Genomic DNA, 17,770 nt, shown 5'->3' on the forward strand with positions numbered 1-17,770 from the left:
GACTGAATGGACTGAATTAGACTAAAATGAATTGAATGGACCAAATTCGACTGAATGGACTAAAATGACCGAAGTGAATTGAATGAACCAAAATTGATTGAATTGAATTGAAGTGGACCAAAATGAGCCAAATAGATTATATAGACTAGATTGTACCAAAGCCGTGCAATGCACTGAACTACTACTAATTCATCTTTAAATTTGATTACATAAACAAAAGAAAAGAAAATAGAAAACCAAACAAACACAAATCACGCACAAACTCTGATTCCTCACACATTTCATCAACTTAGATCGTACAATTACTCCGACTTATTTTGGACTTGCAAGAAATCTTCAACACGAAGGTAAACAAATTAATAAGATGATGAGGCCTTGGGATGACCCATGCGAAATCATGAATAGTAGAATTCCTAAGGCCTTTTTATTTGGAAACAACAGTCTGAAAGGGCATAAAAACCATGTAATTCTCAGCTAGCTAGACACACTTGGAAAGAGAACAGCAAATAAAATTTTACCTTTTGCAAATAAGAACCATAAAAATTTAGTTTCGAGTTAAATTCTTGCAGAAGTTATCACAGGGTCCTGGAGGAGAGTCGACAGCATACCAAGTCTGAATGACAGTTAGAGCAAGTGCCAATAATGCGCCAAAGAAAGCCATGAACGTCCAGGGGCTGCTGAAATAGTCGTGATAGACTTGAGCAAACCAGGTCATCAATTGGCTCTTGTAGTGCTTCTGAATTTGAACTCTGACATCCCTATATATTTCGCTGTTAGGCACCAAATCGGTACCTATCTCATTGAAGACTCTAGCCACTTCTTCATCACTGCCAAGACAATTATAGAGTATTCCTGCTATCCTTAGCATCTTTACATCGTTGGGCTCATCGATTAGTGAATCGAGGAAGGATATGTAAGAGGTGATCGCAAAGTCATTTTGGAAATCTAGACACATCTCGTAGGCTATCAAGTTCAAGAACTTTGGCCTTGTTGAGTCATCCACAGTTATTGGAGGAAGCCAAAGGAATCCCAAACAACCGAGTGTAGTAAAAGATATGTCTCTCAAGCAACTATTTTCCATTTTACTACGTTCCACATGAATACCTGCTGCTCGGAGCTCCTGAACATTGCGATAGGATGGCCAAGTTATTTGGCCATTCCCATTTCGTTTCTTATGCTTGACTTGTTGATTCTTATCCAAGAGACGTGTCCTCAGAAGATCGAGAAGATGGATGGCATCTACATCTCCATGCTTCTCCTTTGAAGGACGGCTTTCCTGATCTTTCTCACTTCCTACTTGTTGCGGCTTTGGTCTTTGCGAGTGACACCATGAAAACAAACTTAGGAGTGGGCTGCGGAAAATTGATGAGTGATTCTGATTCACCTGTCCCTTTTCCTCCGAGTCAAGACTTTGTTCTTTCTTGTTTTTTGCTTGTTGCGGCTTTGGTTTTTGCGAGAGACACCATGATAACGAACTTAGCCACGCACATCGGACAACTGATGAATGATCCATTGGTAGTGATACTGTAGCATGCCAACCGATGTAAGTGTGAATCGATTTCTGCAACTCAGCTTCTTTCTGACTCCAGCTCATCAACCATTTGAGCAGACGATAAGGAAGCTGATTCTCAAGCAAAAACAAATCTTGTTGTGTAAAGGCTACGCTGTCGGTTTTTATATTCAAATCCTCGAATCTGTCGTTAGCTGCGCAGTATATGTATTGTAGTGTTGCACAGCCGTCCACCAACAACAACCAAATGAGGTCCTCATCATTATAGCTTTTGATCACTTCCTCCTCGAAGCACTCCTTCAGCTCCTTGATCTTCTCTTCAATCTTCTTGAACAAATAGTTTATCTTCTTTTCGCTACCTTCGACGAATTCATATGTCAACACAAGCTTGTACTTCTCTCCTAGCTTGTACTTCTCATTACCATGATGGATAGGACCAAGTGATACTGCTCTTGGCTCATAGTGAATATTGAAATCCTTGTTATCTCGCAGCAAGAATATAACCTTTTGTATCTTTGGTGCAGGGGATAGTGTCACATTTTTTCTTGCCTCCATTACTGTTTTAATCTTTGCCTCCAGGGTAGTGGTTTCGCTTGAAATGCTGTTTGACTCAGTGTCCTCGGTGACGCTGCTGCTTGTTTCACCGGCTTCTCTACTGAAAAGTGCCTCCATGGAAACAACATGCTCCTGTCCGGCCATAGCAATTTGCACCAAAGAAAGCAATTGAATTTGTTAAGTTTGCTGTCCTAACAAGTGCTTACTGTATGTTATACTTGATAGTACGTGGAAACTTTAGCTTGAGAAATTTAGGACTGTTGCTCTTATTTGAATATAGAAACTTTCCTAATTAAAGTAACCATATCTTATGATGAATAAACTTAGCAAGCTTGGAATATAATCTACAAGATGTCTAAAAACTACAAAATAAATTGATACATGGTACACTTTTCTGAATAAACCTTAATATTACTCACTTTGTCTTTATATAATATGAAAGATTGAAAGTGAAACCTGCGTAATTTCAGGGAAGTCTAGCTTTACTTTTGTAATTCTTTTTTATTTATAATCCTTTACTTTTCTTTTGTAATTCTAGGCTATGCAATTAATTCTATTTATTACTCTCTCCGTCCTAGTTTATTTGTCCTCTATTTCATTTTGAGATGTCCCAAAATATTGTCTCGTTTTTAAAATTAGAAGTCACTAATTTACTAATGTTCATATTATGCTAAGGGTCATCAAATAGCCCATGACCCATGGGTTGGCCCAATAGCCCGCTAGCCCACCAGGCTAATGGACGGCCCGACCCGGTAATATTGAAGCCCGTGGGCAGTCCAGTAGCCCAATGGGACAGGCTATGGGTTGGTTTCTTTACCCATGGGCGCCCGGTGGGCCGGCCCGTTAGCCTAGCTCGTTAGCCCAGCCCCTTAGCCCGACCCGTTGCCCAAAATTTATAACAAAATAATTTGGAGGTTGGGTGGGTGAGGGATTGAACTTTAGACATAAAAACTTTAAGACCACACATCTAACCACTAAATATTTGGAATGATTGTGATACAATATGCATAATAAATATATATATTTTGGTATTAGTCTAGTAGTTTTGATTTTTAAAACAAAGTTACTAAGATGACTATTGCCCTATCTCTATGCCTCTGGAAAGAAAGTCATTTTTTCCTTTGATAAATTCCAATTCTTTCCTTACAAGTTACAATCATAGTAGAAATTTCTTTAAAAAAAAAAAAGGCTTACCGTTGGTTGGAAGAAATTCTTTCCTTAATGAGTTGATATTTGATTCTTCATATATTTCCTTAAAGAATTGATATTTTATTCCTCAAATATTTCCTTTAAGAATTGATATTTGATTCTTTAAATATTTAAATATTTGAAGAATCAAATATTGTTCAAACGGTAATCAAATATATATATATATATATATATTTTTTTTTTGGTTCAAGTAATCCAATCTATAAATACCTAAGCCATTTCTCTCATTTTACTCACAAAAAATCTCTCAAATTCAAACTCTCCCTAGACTATTCTCAATTTTTCATCTCTTATTATTTTTGCCCTTTTATAGTTATATACTCTATAGAATAATAGTATTATATTTTTAATAGTTATATTTATACAATTACAAGTATCAAATAATCAAATTCTTCAAGTTGGAGGCTTGGAACTTGAAGGCTTGAGCATCCAATTGCATTTGAAAATCAACTTCTCCAAATTGGAGTGGAACTGTGGAAGCTATTTGTCTCAAAATTCGATTGATTGGGTAACATCTTTTCATAACTTTTATTATATACTTGCTGTCTTATTATTTGTATACATTATTTTTGTTAGTTTTCAAAATTTTAAAATGAATCATAGAAATGATCACATCATATTAGATGATTTAGATGAGCAAGGGAAACATTTTGAGTCAATTGGTTCCCCCACATCCCCAGTTTCCCCTACATCTAATGTACCAACCAATAATAATACTACACTCGGCTCAAATCCAAGTTTTACTAATAAAAAATTAAAAAGTGAAGTTTGGAAAATTTTTGATAGGGTAGAGAGGATAAAACAAGATGGAACAAAAGAAATTAAAGCTATATGTAGCAAATGTGGTGATGAGTTGGCTGGTGGCCCAAGTGCGGGGACTAACCATTTAAAACGTCATATGTTAAATAGTTGTAGGAGAAAAAATCAAATGGATATTAGAGATTTTCAACAATTAGGAAAAGATAAGGAGGGAAATTTAACTACATTTATTTACACTGATGCAAATGCACGGAATGAAGTGGTAGAATATCTTGTTAGAGCTGAACACCCATTTACATTTGTTGAAAAACATGATTTTACAGGAATGGTGCAACGTGGTTTTACTCCACAATATAAAGGATTTTCTGCATCCACCGCAAAAAGAGATATTATGAAGAGTTTTAAATTTTATAAAGAAAAATTAAAAAGTATTTTGCATGCACATAGTGGTAGATTTTGTTTAACTTCTGACCCGTGGACATCAAGAAATAAATTAGGCTTTCTCTCTTTAACTATTCATTATATTGATTCTAATTGGAATTTAAATAAAAGAATAATATCATTTAAAATGTTGGAATCTCCACACACGGGATATAACATTGCAAATCTTATTAGTGAGGAACTTCAATATTGGGGGATTACTGATAAAATATTTTCAATAACACTTGATAATGCAACAAATAATGATACGGCGGAGATGTTTTTAAAAGAAAAATTGAACTTACCTTTACATGGTACATTATTTCGAATACGTTGTTGTGCACATATTTTAAATATAATTGTTCAAGATGGTTTATCAAATTTATCCTCATCTGTTGAAAAAATAAAAGATATTGTTCGTAATATTAATAGTTCTCAAGCAAGATATGAATTGTATATAAAATGTTGTATGGAATTGAAAAGAAACAAAAAAAAATATAAATATCGATGTGCCTCATAGGTGGAATGCTACTTATCTTCTTTTAGATTCAGCAATAAAATATAAAGATGTTTTAAATTTATATTATTCTCATCTTTCTCAAAATTCACGTTGTCCTCTAGAAAAAATTGAAGAACATGATTGGATGTTAGCAGAACTTGTAAGAGACTTTTTAAAGGTTTTTGATGATTCAACAAAAATTTTTTGTGGTGTATATTATCCAACATCTTGTAGAGTTATAATTCAATTAACTAACATTTGTGCAAAATTTTCAAAATTTTATGGGCACACTTTTGGAATATTTGATGAAACGTTAGATTTAATGAGACAAAAATTTGACAAATATTGGGGAGATATTCCTTTGATTTTTGGAATGGCTATTATTCTTGATCCTAGATTTAAGATTGAAGAGTTGAATGTTTTTTTAGAAATAATTTATAATGATGAAGTTGAAAAAATTCAAAAGACCATACAATCATTTCAAAATTCAATGACACAATTATTTGATTATTATGGAAATGCGTATAAAAATTATTGGTGCCCAAACACAAAACACAAGAAGCTCTTTGTCCTCTACTAGTTTTCTAGGTGACCAAGAAGAACAAAATGCTTATCACATGGTTAAAAGAAGAAGAGAACAAGCATCTTCAGTAACATCAGGTGGGTTATCGGAATTTCAACGTTATTTAAATCAACCTTTACTTGAAATTGATGAAGAAGGATCATTTGATTTATTGGGTTGGTGGAAAACAAATCAAAGTAAGTATCCCATACTTTCCATTATGGCTCGTGAAATATTATCAGTTCCTGTTTCCACGGTAGCATCGGAAGCATCTTTTTCTGCAGGTGGTAGAGTTGTATCTGACAAGAGATGTGGTCTTAGTCCCGAGACTGTTGAGGCACTTGTGTGCTTAAAGGATTGGAACTTAGCAGACACAAGACGACAAGAAGCAGAACAAGAAGCAGAATTAGCAGAGGCATTTGAGCGATTGAAGTTAGAAAGGCCTGAGTGGATGCCAAGAAGTCCACCACATGACCAACAATCCACCACTTCAAGATAATGCTTGGCAAATAGTTATAAAATTTATGTAACAAGTTTTTCAATTTTTTTCTTAGATAAAATTTTTGATGTTTCAACACAAATAGATTGGGAATTGCAAATGATAGACAAGTGTGTGGGTGCCAACCTAGTTGGGATGTACACATTTTGTAGTGATGCAACTATTTTCAATCTAATATATTCATGAAAATTTCAATGTACTTATTTATTCTTATCCATACAAGTTAATTAATCTTATTTTAGTACATTTTTAAGAGGTATGTCTTAGTATTTTTTTTTAATAGAATCTTTTCAGTAGATTTAATTGTTCAATTTGATAGTTTGTAATAATATATAATTATAATTATTTTGGTTAAATTTTTATGACCCCATTGAAGACCTGTTAAAAATGCCCATGGGTAGCCCATTAAACCCATCTCACTAGCCCAGCCCGTTAAAGCCCAAGTGGGCATTGCCCATGGGTAGGGCCATGGGCTAGGTTTTTCCATCCAGCCCGGCCCGACCCAGCCCATTGACTAGTCAACAGCCCATTAAGCCCAGCCCATTAGACCCATGGGCTAAGTAAAAACGGGCCGGGTCGGCCCGGCCCGGCCCATTGACGAGGCCTATATTATGCCCATACTTTATTTCCAAAACCATTTGAAAAGAAAACCGACAAATATTTAAGAAATCAATATTGATTAAAAAGATAATTAACTAAAATTTGTATTTGAAGTAATCCAAAATTGCTTGAAGCCAATACCCAATAGTTTTTGTATTGTGGTAGTTGTAGATTTTTCAAATTTGATTAAGAGGATAAGTTACAATTTGTGTTTTGTAATTTCAAAAATGCTAATACTGGTAAGGAGCAGATTTTTGTGCTTGTAATTTCAGATTTAATATTCCTATTTTTTGATAAATTTATTTAAGGGTAGTTTTGGAAATTTATACATTTTTTAAAGGTAAACATGACAATAAATGATGTTTCCTTAAAAAGTTTAATTTTTGAAATAGGACAAACAAATTGAGACAGATGAAGTAATATAACCAAGTCGTGGATCATCTTTTCCAAGAAAAGAAAAGAAAAGAAAATATATATATATATATACACACACACCTTTGCATAAGAATAATATATCATAATAAACTACTTGGGTAAATAAAATAGGTAGAACTAGAAAATGTTCTTTGGGGCCGAGAATTTTATTTTATTTTATTAATTCAATAGTTATATACAACATTGAAGGGAGGAAATCCTAACTCTAACTCTCTTATAACTAATAAAGGAGAGTAGATTATGCCACTGAGCTACAAAGCTATTGGGTGGGGGCATTTGAAAAGTTTGGTTTATAAAAAAAGAAGCCCCCCTCCCTCCCCCACATCCCCCCCCCCCCCCAAAAAAAAAAAAAAAAAAAGGAAGAAGAAGAAGAAGAAGAAGAAGAAGGTAGTTTAATAGCCCTTTTAATCAAAGAAGAGAGTGATTGGCACAAAGTTATATAGACATTTTTTTCTTGATTTTGTTTCTTGTTGTAAATTTTGTTTTTACTTTTGCCAAAGCTTTTAACCATTTGTGGCTTTAAAGATTTCATTGGATCCATCGTAATGTTTTTATGTACTCTTGGAGACAATTTCATCATGGAAAATATTAACGGATACCTCTAACGCAACAATTATAATTCATTTAAAGAAAATTTTTATGAGAAAAGGAAAAAATAATAATAAATATTTTGACAATTTTTTCCATTTTTCATAAAAATTATGTCAAAACATTTTTAAAATGAATTCTTAACCATTATCCTAAGGGTGCCTATTAGGATGACCCTAGACTAACAAATTAAGTTAATTTCACGATTTATTTGTACATGTCTATGAAACTATACAAATTTTGACTAATGTATAAGTGCTATAACTCGGGTCTCTCAAACAAAATATTTGGATTGCCCTTGTATGTATAATTTTCGATTTTAGTTGGTAAATTATGTAACTCTCAAATGAGTCTGTAATGCATTCTTTATGTTTGAGATCATTTTGTACAAGAAGAAGCTTAAGAGAGGTATTGACTTAAGGTTTCTTTTATCGCCTTATCCACCTCAAATATTTTATGTAACTTACTAACTTGTTGCACTCACGCAAGATTTACTAATTGTTAGGTATGTCATCTACGTCCTTCTTTTACTAATTTTCATGCATTAATTGATTACATTACATCATGCTTCTTCCTCTTTTCTTTCTTTTTTTCAACAGTTGCAGATTTATGACCTCTCATATTCACGCATGTATTATGAACAAATATTGAATGGCGGCTTTGGTGCTTTCATACTGGTTCATATTGGCAGTGTGTTCTGCCCTTAAGTAGTTTATATTGTGTGTGTGTGAAGTTTGGGGAAACTAGACATTACCTACGGCTCTTGAAATTGTCTTTTTTCACTATTGTGCACACAATCTGTTTGTTAGAATGCCACACACAAGTTCATATTGCATAAATCATTGTGCGCGCTTTGTATACTCTAGCTTAGGGCATGCACTATGATCATACAAGGTTATTAATGAGCATATTGCATAGCCTTATATGAAAGTGAAGATGTAGCCATCATGGACTTCTTCTATGGACGCAGGGTGTCACTTTGAAACACATAACCCTTGTGTCCACTCCTTCTCTTTCCTATTGCTTCTTCTCTACAATCTCAGCAATTTTCTATTTCATTCATAATAGTTTACACTCACTCAATACTCAAACTGCCCTCCTTGATAGACGGGATGTGATCCCAGGCCTCTTGCACAATGACAAGAGAATGTAGCAACTAGTTGATACACAGTTCACAAATGCTACTGCAACTGTCCCTTTCATGTAGAAAAGAGAGGACAGAGAAATTTGAGTCTATTTCCACCTTTTCCTTTACAAGATTAAATCATAATATAGGCGACATACTGAAATAGTATTCATCTCAAACTTAATTACATATACATTTAACGCAATTTGCACACAAAATCCTAGGCATAATTATTTCCATTTCACACACATTACATCAATTTGGAACTCACACTCTGACTTATTTCATACATTCACGAATACATCAAGACCAAATTAAACAAATTTATACAATATGTGGCCTTTGGACGATGACCCATGTGAAAACATAACTAATATTGAATTCTTTGAAAGCATAACTAGCGTTGAATTCTTATTAAAGTGTTTTTATTTGGCAACCACCGACTGAAAGGCATAGAAACCATGTACTTTAGCTAGCTAGACACTTGGAAAGAGAAAGCAAATCAATAAAACTTTACCTTTTGCAAGGTTTGTGTTAAATTCTTGCATAAGTCATCTCATGGTCCTGAGTCTCCTGACCAGGAAGACTTGACAGCATACCAAGTCTGAGCGGCAGTTAGACCAAGTCCTAGTAATACACCACAGAAAGCAAGAAACGTCCAAGGACTGCTGAAATGGTCGTGGATGAATTGAGCCATCCATGTTGTACATTTGCAGTCATAGAATCCCTGAATCTGCAACTTAACATTCAGATATATAAAGGGGTTAGGCACCAAGTCGGTGCCTATCTCATTGAAGAGCTGAGCCACTTCTTCATCACTGCCAAGGAAGTTGTGGAGAATCCGTGCTTTCCTTAGCATCTTAACATCGCTAGCTTCATCGATCAGTGAATCAAGAAAAGATATGTAAGAGGTGATCTCGAAATCATTTTCAAAATCCAGACACATTTCGTAGGCTATCAAGTTCAAGAACTTTGGCCTCGTTGAGTCATCCACAATAATTGGTGGAAGATAAAGGTGCCCAAAATGAAGGATTTGTTTACTAAAACGTATGTTACGCAAGCAACTATTGTCACTACGTTTCAAATGGATTCCTGCTGCTTTAAGCTCCTGAATGTTGCGATAGGATTGCCAATCTTTGACTGCTTTTCCCTTCAGAATCATAGAAGATTCCAGTGGTGCTTTACCCAAGAGTTTTGTCCTCAGATGATCGAGAAGATGGACAGGCTCTTCATCAATTGATATGATTTGTTCTTTTAGCTTCTCCTCTGAACAAAATGCATCGCCTTTCTTGCCTTTTGTTTGTTGCTGCTTCAATTGCTGGTCATCTGGTACCATACTGTGGTGTGCAACATAAGTTTCAATTGATTCCCTCAACTCCTTTTCCATCTTACTCAAGCCCATCAACCATTTGAGAAGACGATAAGGAAGTTGGTTCTCCAGCAAGAACAAATCCTGTTGTCCAAATGTAACACTGTCAGTTTTTATGTTCAACTGTTTGAACTGGTCTTTAGTAGCGCAGTATATGTATTGTAGTATTGCACAGCCATCCACGAACAACAGCCAAGCAAGGGCCTCATCATCATATGCTTTGGTCACCTCCTCCTCGAAGCATTCCCTCAGTTCCTTGATGTTATCCTCAATCTTCTTGTATAAATCTTTTATTTCCTTGCCGCTACCATTGACGAATTCACATGTCAACACAAGCTTGTACCCCTCTCCTAGCTGGTACTTTTCTTTACCATGATGGATGGGACCAAGTGATACCACTCTTGGCTCATAGTACTTTTGGAAATTTTTTTCATCTCGCAGCAAGAATATAACCTTCTGTATCTTTGGTGTTGGAGAGTGATTATTTGCTTTTTCTCCTGCCTTCTTTACAGTTTCAAACCTTGCCTCCAGGGTACTAGTTTGTATTGAAATGCTGTGCACTTGGACCTCCTCAGTGGCACCTCTACTTGTTTCACAAGATTCTCTTGTGACAGCGCTACTCAAACAGGACTCCATGGAAACAGAATGCATAACAAGTTTGCTGCAAAGAAGGCTACTGAATTTCGGAACTTAGCTGTGCTTGTATATTTACAGTCATTTATAGTACGGGGAAACTTAAGCTTGAAAATTTTAGGACTTATGCTCTTAGTCGATTATTTAATTGCTTGGGGACTAAATGTACAGAGTGTTATGAAGCAGCTAGATTTTATGACTTGATAGGCATCGCAAGTATGGAATATATTCATCTACAAGATATGTGGAAAAAATATAGAAGAAAGTGAAAGTAGCTGATGGATTTTATTACATAGCATACTTTCTGAATAAACTATGAATTATGACTGGCTTTTTGTTCTTATCCATCAAACAGGAATTAGTTTTAGGGAATTCTTTGTTTTTATACTAGCTTTATGCTATCTGCTAATTGTCGGATCATCCTTGCCCAGAATTTTTTTTTAAAAAAATGATTATTGTCACACAAGAAAAAGTGGGTTCCTTCAGACTTTATTTACATAACAAGTTTGATATGATCCCCTTCGTGATTAATCTAGCATTTCCTTCCGACTTTATTTACATAGCAAGTTTGATACGATTTCCTTTGTGTTTGTGTATATATAAAAAGAATACAAACCTTCTATACCATATTTTGTATTCCACTTCATATTCCATTAATCACAATTTGTTATAATTTTTTTTTTTTTTCCATTTTAAACTTAGACTATTTTATAAGGAAACTTAAATTAATATATGATAAATTATGATTGGTGGAACACAAAAAATGGTACAAAGGATTTGTATTCCTATATAAGCACACACATATATGCAATTTAGATACCTTGCTTGATGTAAAGATGAAACATAAACGCTAGGTTATCAAAAAAAAAAAAAAAAAGATTTCAAAGAAAGTTTATCATATCTATTGTATAGCGTTAAAGTTTATGATTAATAATATCATTGATTAGCATATTAGTGTTAAGAATTTGGTCTTTACGCTATTTAGGAATTTTTAGCATTAGGACCTGGACTCTTGAGCATGTCTTTTACGTTATGCTGCTCCAGTCCCGAGTTAGTCTATTAAACAACCATACTTTTGTGAAAGAACTACATTTTGACTTTATCCCAACATCAAGCTTGGAATATTTAGATATAGAGTCATTGAGTACGGGGTGTATAGGTATAGCATATAATTTCGGATAGATGCTACTGCTTGTATATCCATAGATGAATGTAAAACCATCCAGTTATAACAAATGAACATGATATTTTAAACTAGAATCATCACACGTGTGTACAACAAAGCTTTTCTTTATTTTTTATTTTGAGTTTAGTGGAAAAAAAAAAAAAAAGTGAGATAGAAATTGTAAGGACTCAATTTGTAACGACCCAAAATGATATTGGGTTCGCACGTAAAAAGGTCCAAACAATATCATTTGTAGAGCGTGGGTTTGAAAGGCTAGGCCTTGGTCACCGAACGGTGGTTAGTCGTGGTGTTTATACAGAATTAAACCGTGTTCGCTCGAGGAGTCTTTCTCCTTGAGGCGGTCTGGGAGGCTCTGGTTCTTGGCCTTTTTTCCCAGCCCCTTTTCCGAATTGCTTGTTTCTCCTTTTATATTAGCCTGTATCCCTTATCCTACGTCCACGTGTAGGATCGACTTTCCAGGACTGATACTTGTCCCATCAGCCCATACCCAAAGTGATTGGGGGTGGTTGTAAAAGCTGAAGAGCATGACTCTGTTAGGTGCAGAGTATTCAATGGCAGTAATGGCAGCTTTCCCTTTGTCCTTGGTCGTTATACTATCCAACGTCCCTTTCTCTATTGACATAGATATTTTAGATTTTTTCTAAAACTGTTCCTATACCGCTCTTGCCCTTTCTTTCAGGGGGACCCTGGGGAATGCCGAGGACAGAATCATCATCGACTATGTCTCAAGACTACTTAGACTTTTATTATACATCCTCGACTATGTCTCAAGACTACTTAGACTTTTATTATACGTCCTCGACTATATCCCTCCTCAGCTCGGGCCTTGGGCCCTAATGTAAAAATAGGCTAGGGCCACAAATTATTGGGCCTCACAATAGCCCCTCAAAATCCTACTTTCCGACCTCTTGGTCGGAGATGAGGTTTTTGGTGATGCCAAGCATTTATTGCGGTTCGTTTAGCTCTGCCCTTCATTAATGTTGGTGTCTCTTCATCTGCTTAGGAAATGCATCGGGTTACGAGACATTCTTCTAGATTTACAGGCGATGCGCCCCTGCCGTTTCAGTGTACGAGGCGCGTCTTTAATAAATTTCCTTTACGAGGCCAATCAAATCTGACAATTATAGATGACATTGGGGAGTTGAACAGACACTATATCGTTTGCAGCTCTTCTTGGAAATCTGTACGGATTAAATGCCACTGAACTCACCTTCCATATAAGAAGCTAGATGAAAGGGTACTTCCTTTGCATAAAGACCCTTTAACGTTTCTAAAGCCTTAAACTTCAAGCTGCACTCAAAGTTTTCCTTATCAGCACATTCAAATCTTATAGTGTGATATGTCTGAGGTAGAAACAGGGGTAAAGAGACCACATCCTTTCCAAAAGCACCGTGTCCCTCCGAAGCTTAAGATGGCTCGGTCAGGACAGGGTTGGCAAAGACTCAAGATATTTCTCATCCTCCTTCGGTCAAAATCCGAAGCAGGAGCTAATCGCATCAAGCTTTTGGTGCAATTGAGCTGGGGTTGCTCACCATCAGTACCATCCACTCTCCTATGAGCATAGCTAATATGGCACCAGCGTGTTAAGAGTCAAGGCTGATGCAGGGACTAAGTATCCCTACTTCTTCCTCTCTTCCTTCACTTGTGCCTCCTTTTGCCCCCCTTTCTTCTTCTTTCCCATCACCAGATCCATCCTGGTGCTTTTCCTTCTTCCTCTTCTTCTCCTCATCCATCAAAAGAGGTCCTCCTCTCAATATGGTAGCTACTAGAGCAAAACTTAGCGAGATTTCTTATTTTTGTTTTTTTTTTTTTTTTTTTTTTTTTTTTTTTTTTTTTTATTCTAGTTCTGGTAATTTGTTTCCTATATAGGCTTGTTTAAACCCTTCATTGTACGCTGTGCTACTTCTTTACATTAATAAAAGTTGCCATTGTTTTATTCTATGTATTCTTTCTTCCCTACAATAGTGATGCCGTGAATGGACGTACTACTGCATGACTTCTTTTTATTTTTATACTCTGAACGATACTTAAAGCCGAAATCCCTGTTAATAAAAAGACTTTACTTTGCGCTTATTGAAACTATCTAGCATAATAATGCCGATCTGAACAAATGATACTTAGGGCAGAAACCCTTACTAAGAAAAAAGAAAAAGATGTTACTATGAGCTTATTAGAGCTGTCTGGCATAATAATGCTGACCTGAAAAAACGATACTTAGGCCGAAACCCTTATTAAGAAAAAAGATGTTGTTATGAACTTATTGAAGCTATCTTGCACAATAAGACCGACCTGAAAAATGGTTGTATATCCCAAACTGAACAAGATGATGGCTGAATGCTCGGTGCTGTGTAGGAAGTAATCATCTGAGGATATGTAACCAAAAATGAATAGCCCCTGCGGGTCGCTGGGTAATAAGGCGTTTTGCCATCTTCCTAATGACCTCCATAGCCTTAGTCTTTTCTGGTACTTGGTCCGAGGACTGAGCGACTTAGAATTCTCCTTAAGTAGCTAATTTTTCCATAGGTTTGAGTCGGGGGACCATGCAATACCTTGGTTCTGTCCAAAACTTGATTTTTTAAGTAGTTGGTTTCCCCATAGGTTTGAGTCCGAGGACCATGCAATACCTTGGTTCTATCCAAAACTTAACTTTTTAAGTAGTTGGTTTCTCCATAGGTTTGAGTCCGAGGATCATGCAATACCTTGGTTCTGTCCAAAACTTGATTTTTAAGTAGTTGGTTTCCCCATAGGTTTGAGTCCGAGGACCATGCAATACCTTGGTTCTGTCCAAAACTTGATTTTTTAAGTAGTTGGTTTCCCTATAGGTTTGAGTCCGAGGACTATGCAATACCTTGGTTGTGTCTAAAACTTGACTTTTTAAGTAGTTGGTTTCCCCATAGGTTTGAGTCCGAGGACCATGTAATACCTTGGTTCTGTCCAAAACTTGATTTTTTAAGTAGTTGGTTTCCCCATAGATTTGAGTCCAAGGACCAGGCAATACCTTGGTTCTGTCCAAAACTTGATTTTTAAGTAGTTGGTTTCCCCATAGGTTTGAGTCTGAGGACCATGCAATACCTTGGTTTTGTCCAAAACTTGACTTTTTAAGTAGTTGGTTTCCCCATAAGTTTGAGTCCGAGGACCATGCAATACCTTGGTCCTGTCCAAAACTTGAGTTTTTAAGTAGTTGGTTTCCCCATAAGTTTGAGTCCGAGGACCATGCAATACCTTGGTTCTGTCCAAAACTTGACTTTTTAAGTAGTTGGTTTCCCTATAAGTTTGAGTCCGAGGACCATGTAATACCTTGGTTCTGTCCAAAACTTAATTTTTAAGTAGTTGGTTTCCCCATAGGTTTGAGTTTGAGGACCATGCAATACCTTGGTTCTGTCCAAAACTTGATTTTTTAAGTAGTTGATTTCCCCATAAGTTTGAGTCCGAGGACCATGCAATACCTTAGTTCTGTCCAAAACTTGATTTTTTAAGTAGTTGGTTTCTCTATAGGTTTGAGTCCGAGGACCAGGCAATACCTTGGTTCTGTCAAAAACTTGATTTTTAAGTAGTTGGGGGAATTAACCCCTTGGCTATGGCGTGGATCATTGGTTTAGGGGGATTAGCTCTTCGGCCAAACCCCTAGAACCATCCGCTCTACTGACGCTTCGAAGCGTAGCCCCTAGTAAAGAAACGTCGCCCCTAGTGGAACTTTACGCTAGAACACTACAACCGGCTGTTGAAAATGATGGGGGGACTGTCTCAACCCACCGCCTGTACCAACACACAAGCCTTTCCCACAGACGGTGCCAATTGTAAGGACTCAATTTGTAACAACCCAAAATGATATTGGGTTCGCACGTAAAAAGGCTCAAACAATATCATCTGTAGAGCGTGGGTTTGAAAGGTTAGGCCTTGGTCACCGGACGGTGGTTAGTCGTGATGTTTATACAGAATTAAACTGTGTTCACTCGAGGAGTTTTTCCCCTTGAGGCGGTCTGGGAGGCTCTGGTTCTTGGCCTTTTTTCCCAATCCCTTTTCCGAATTGCTTGCTTCTCCTTTTATATTAGCCTGTATCATTTATCCTACGTCCACATGTAGGATCGACTTTCAGGACTGATACTTGTCCCATCAGCCCATACCCAAAGTGGTTGGGGGTGGTTGTAAAACCTGAAGAGCATGGCTCTGTCAGGTGCAGAGTATTCAATGGCAGTAATGGCAGCTTTCCCTTTGTCCTTGGTTATTATACTATCCAGCGTCCCTTTCTCTATTGACATAGATATTTTAGATTTTTTCCAAAACTGTTCCTATACTGCTCTTGCCCTTTCTTCCAAGGGGACCCTGGGGAATGCCGAGGACAGAATCATCCTCGGCTATCTCTCAAGACTACTTAGACTTTTATTATACGTCCTCGACTATATCCCTCCTCGGCTCGGGCCTTGAGCCCCAATGTAAAAATGGCCTAGGGCCACAAATTATTGGGCCCCACAAAGGTATTTTAGAGAATTTAAGAATTTATATGAAGATATTTTAGTAGGTAAAATGGTAAATCTCAAATAGGAATCATGTTATTAATAATATAGATTAAATGAGAAAGTTGACATAATTTTTTTTAGCTTAAATTTTATCACAACTAGTGGCTCCTATGTATCCTGTCTTCTCCTTATTTTACGCATTCCTTTTTTTTTTTTTTTTTTTTGTTGTGTGGTGTGTGTGTGTGTGTGTGTGGCAATTATCCACTTGTTTTATGACTTCCTCCAACTCTTTTCCCTTTTTCAACTTGACTTCTATAGCTTCTTTTTTTATTGTATATATATATATAAAACCGAAGTCTCTGCTAACTCCACAATTTTCCACGTCATCTTTTTTTTTTTTTTTTTAATTCTTTTTGATGTTTTATTATATTAGAATTTATCCATTTAATCCCCCCACACCCCCCCCCTCAGTCACGTCTTTTTTTTTTAAAAAAAAAAATTCTTCTTAACGTTATATATATATATATATAGATTATCAAATTAGAACACTAATCCAAGTTACAACTCCCTCTTCAGCCTTCACGTCTAAACCCCACAACCTTTCTGTTTTCTAATATACGCCAAAACTCAATCCTCCTGCCGCCGCCGCCACCATGGATCACCGCCACTACATCGATTTCTCTTTGCCTCTCCATCATCGCTCAATCCAGCCCATCATGTTTTATTTTGAGGTAATTAAAACATGTTTTTTACTCTCCTTAGTTTCTATATATTGCTATCTCTATCGGCTTCAATTGTTCATGGAATTTTGTTAGTTTGTGGTTGTGGGTTGCTCTGGATTTAAGTTTTTTTGTTTTTGTTTTCATGGAATTTTGTTGGTTTGTGGTTATGGGTTACGGGTTGCTCTGGATTTAAGTTTTTTTTTCTTTTTTTTTCTTTTTTTTCTTTGCAGATTTCCACGTTTTCTTCTTCTTACTTTGTTGTCAAATCTATGGCAAAGAAGAATCACGAAATTTTTGTAATTAGATTTTCTTTTTCCCTTTTTTTTGTATGCAATTTTTATTGGATTTTTGGTTTCTTGGGATTCTTCTATTTGGTTTTAATTCTGGGTTTGTTTTAGTTGATATATAGTGTTTTTCTCATCTTCATTTTACATTGGTTTGGATTTTCTTTTTCCCTTTTTTTGGTTATGCAATTTTTATTGGATTTTTGTTTCCTGGGATTCTTCTATTTGATTTCAATTTTGGGTTTGTTTTAGTTTGATATATAGTGTTACTGTCGTATTCATTTACATTGGTTTTCCCTTTTTATAAATTATTATAATCTCTGGATCTTATTATATGATAGCCTATGGAATGTTATG

General features: G+C 36.0%; 2 protein-coding genes across 2 annotated transcripts; both read right to left on the reverse strand.

Moving 5' to 3' along the window:
- Positions 1–544: 544 nt before the first annotated feature.
- LOC115951495 (UPF0481 protein At3g47200-like) lies at positions 545–2,209 on the reverse strand. Its single transcript, XM_031068684.1, has 3 exons — positions 1,526–2,209; positions 1,464–1,475; positions 545–1,306 (listed from the first exon to the last, which is right to left on the reverse strand). The coding sequence occupies exons 1-3, from the start codon at positions 2,207–2,209 to the stop codon at positions 545–547; spliced, it is 1,458 nt and encodes a 485-aa protein (XP_030924544.1).
- Positions 2,210–7,945: 5,736 nt separating this feature from the next.
- On the reverse strand, positions 7,946–11,035 carry LOC115953817 (UPF0481 protein At3g47200-like). The gene has a single exon (XM_031071615.1). It carries the CDS (start codon positions 10,780–10,782, stop codon positions 9,319–9,321), a length of 1,464 nt encoding a protein of 487 aa, XP_030927475.1. The 5' UTR covers positions 10,783–11,035; the 3' UTR covers positions 7,946–9,318.
- Positions 11,036–17,770: the final 6,735 nt, after the last annotated feature.

This window comes from Quercus lobata, chromosome 7, assembly GCF_001633185.2.
Source record: "Quercus lobata isolate SW786 chromosome 7, ValleyOak3.0 Primary Assembly, whole genome shotgun sequence".
NCBI classification, from domain to species: Eukaryota; Viridiplantae; Streptophyta; class Magnoliopsida; order Fagales; family Fagaceae; genus Quercus; species Quercus lobata.